This window comes from Propithecus coquereli, unplaced genomic scaffold, assembly GCF_000956105.1.
Source record: "Propithecus coquereli isolate 6110/MARCELLA unplaced genomic scaffold, Pcoq_1.0 Scaffold2, whole genome shotgun sequence".
NCBI lineage: Eukaryota > Metazoa > Chordata > Mammalia > Primates > Indriidae > Propithecus > Propithecus coquereli.
In genome coordinates this window covers 4,103,771-4,106,960 of record NW_012144966.1, presented here as the reverse complement: position 1 = coordinate 4,106,960, position 3,190 = coordinate 4,103,771, and the positions used below count along the sequence as shown (strand labels likewise).

At 39.1% G+C, this 3,190-nt stretch overlaps 1 protein-coding gene across 1 annotated transcript in view; it reads left to right on the top strand.

The window, feature by feature from the left end:
• VPS13B (vacuolar protein sorting 13 homolog B (yeast)) overlaps positions 1 to 3,190 on the top strand; it is a 933,283-nt gene that overhangs the window by 747,449 nt on the left and 182,644 nt on the right. Inside the window, exon 35 of the mRNA XM_012643529.1 lies at positions 1,549 to 1,956. Coding sequence (XP_012498983.1) covers positions 1,549 to 1,956 — 408 coding nt within the window. The remainder of the gene's footprint in view (positions 1 to 1,548; positions 1,957 to 3,190) is intronic.

Genomic DNA, 3,190 nt, shown 5'->3' with positions numbered 1-3,190 from the left:
TTTATATGAAATGTCCTGAATAGGCAAATCAATGGAGACAGAAAGTAGATCCGTGGTTGCCTGGGGCTAGAGGTGGGCAGGAGTGAGGAGTAACTGCTGAGTGATATGGGATTGTGTGCATGTGGTGATGATAATGTTCTGAAATTAGACATGATAATGATCTGGAATTAGACAGTGGCAATGGTTGTACAAACTTGTGTGTATACTAAAAACCATTGAATTGTATACTTTTAATACATACGTTTTGTAGTATGTGAGTTATATATCAATTAGATGTTTTAAAAAATAATTCCTTTAAGTTAGGGTATTTTTTCCTATTCAAAAAATATGAGGAGCAGGGAATTTTTTAATATTGTATAAGGGTAACTCAGGTGTCTGACCCTTTACATGGGCAACTAGCTGGAAGCAAGACTGTCAGAGTTTTCTTAGGCCTGATAAGGAAACACAATGACCGAGCACAAAGGAAGACACACTTAAAAGCGACAGTACCCTGAGGGAGCCTGGGTCTCCAGGAGGAAACCCAAAGGCGCTGACATCTGAAGAAGGTGAAAGGAAGAGATACAGAATATTTCATATGTTTCATAACTTAATATAATAATAATATACTTAATAACTGCTATTCCTAGCTTCATTGGGGATCATGTCTTCTGTTACATTATCAGGCGCCAATGAAACAAGCACTTGTAAGGGTTAGTTAAGCTCAAACATTTACTGAACACATACGATGTGAGACACACCATGCTAGGCACTGGGTCATAAAGATGTATGACGCGCTCTGCCTTCATGATGCTTATAGTCTTATGTCTTATTGACAATAAAAACAGGTGATAGAAGGTGAAATAAAGAAGGTAAAAACAGAAATAATAAAGCTAGTGTTCATGTTAGTTGAATAAGAGACAAATAAGGACAACATATATAAAATGAATGATAGATTTTAAGAAATCTCAGTCTAACCACGTTACACTGGGTAAGGTATTTGAACTTTTATCGATGCAGAGCGTAGGGAAAGGTGCAGGGACTCTTCTGGTTTGCAACAAGGCACAAAGGGGAAACAAACATTTTCTGCATAAACATGATTAGAGAATGGTAAAGGAGGCTACTTCAGTCAGTTAGTTGGATAAATATTTATTAATATCAGTATTTGTGTCAAACATGGTTCTGGGTAGTAAGGGAAGTCCTTTATCCTGGGAAGAAAGAAGGCCAGTTTTCAAATAATTAACAAACTGGAAAGCCTGCTTCGTTTTGCCTTTAAGTGTAGAGGCAGAAGTGGAAATGGACGGCCTTGATATCCATGTGTGACCCTTGCTATGTCAAGAACAGTCATATCAACTGGCCAGGAATGTAGGCATATAAGTAGTCCAGAGAGAGTGTTCCTTCATGTAATATCACGGAAAGTAAGTGATGATTAAAAGAAATATAATGCTCTGGCATCCTAATGAGTTCATGCTGTAAGTCTTAGGACACTTCAATGGGAGTTTGATGGGGAAGTAAAGACTTATATTCAATAGGAGAACTTTAATAATTTTCTTATCTTTTTCATTTCTATAGCGGACATCAATTTGGATATATCAAAGCCTTTAAAAGCAAACCTGAGTTTTACCAAACTGGATCAGATAAACCATTTTTTAAAGAAGATAAAAAGTGCACATGGCTTGGCACATAGCAAAGAGACTTCAGCTCTGTCAGAAACCATGTTGAGTAAGGATGAGCTTCTGGTCTCCAAATGTTACCGTGGAAAGTTGTCTAAACCTAAAGTTCATGGTGACGGAGTACAAAAGATTTCAGTTCAAGAAAACATGTGGAGAGCTGTTTCCTGCTTTCAAAAAATTTCTGTCCATACTACTCAGATTGTGATCTCCATGGAAACTGTCCCCCATCCTAGTAAACCATGCCTGTTAGCATCTCTATCAAACCTCAATGGAAGCCTTAGTGTGAAAGCAGCGCAAAAAGTACCTGGTAAGTCACAGAAAAGGGGAGGGCGAGAGAGAGAGAATAATGAATATAATTTGTCGACATCTGAAAATGCATCATTTTAAAGATTTATATCATGCAGAAGTTAAAAGTTTTAAAGGCCATTAGAGATGGGGATATTTTTGGCTTGTGACCTTATTTTAATGATAATTTTAGAATAAATCCTTTGAGCCTTGGTACTTTAATGTCTAAGCTGAACTGCTTCTATCGGCTTCTTGAGGCTTGTGCCTATAGATGTCTTTACAATTGTTAATTCCTGACTTTCTTTTTACCTAAAATAGCTGTAGTGGAACAATAGTGGTTCATCTTTTGTGAACCATTAGAATAGTGATTCTCAAAGTGTGATCTCCAGGCCAGGCACAGTGGCTCATGCCTGTAATCCTAGCACTTTGGGAGACTGAAGTGGAAGGATCACTTGAGGCCATCAGTTTGAGACCAGCTTGAGCAACCTTGTGAGACCTATGTTTAAAAATTAGCTGGGCGATTGGATTGCTTGAGCCTAGGAGTTTGAGGTTGCAGTGAGCTATAATGATGCCACTGCACTGCCTGGGCAACAGAGCGAGACCCTGTCTTCAAAAAAAAAAGCACGAGATCTCAGAACCAGCAGCATCAGCATCACCTTGGAACTTGTTAGAAATGCAGATTCTCAGACCCCACCTCTGACCTACTGAATCAGAAATTCTGGGCATGGAGCCCAGCAATCTGTACTTCAATAAGCCCTACAGGTGATTCTCATGCACTGCGTTAAGTCATTGGTAACAATTTATTTAAAAAGGAAAAATTGCTGCGGTGGCAGATATGCTACACAAAGTGTAATAGAAGCCAAGATTCAACTTTCCCAGAATGCCATTAAGGTGTTTTATCAGGCAGCAACACCTGGCAAGGAAAGGCTGTGCTTCTGTGCCTAGCCTAGCAAAGAGAGGCAGGGACCCTGCAAACTGAATGTCATTAATGGGTGGAGAGGTGAGAAATTAACTAGCAGTGACATCTCCATTTTCCTTTTCTGTTACCATGCTAAGTTGTTATGTGCTTTTTCACACCGAATCAAAAAGGGTGGGCAGAAGAAATGTGAGGGGGGAAGAGAGAAGGCAAGACACAGGTGGGAAATAGCAGTTTTCAATCACAGAAACTGCTACTGTAAAAGTTCAGGGCACAATGCCAGAAATTTTTCTCTAAAAATAGCAAAAGGGAACCATCTTTTTTTCCATTTTAATTTGCA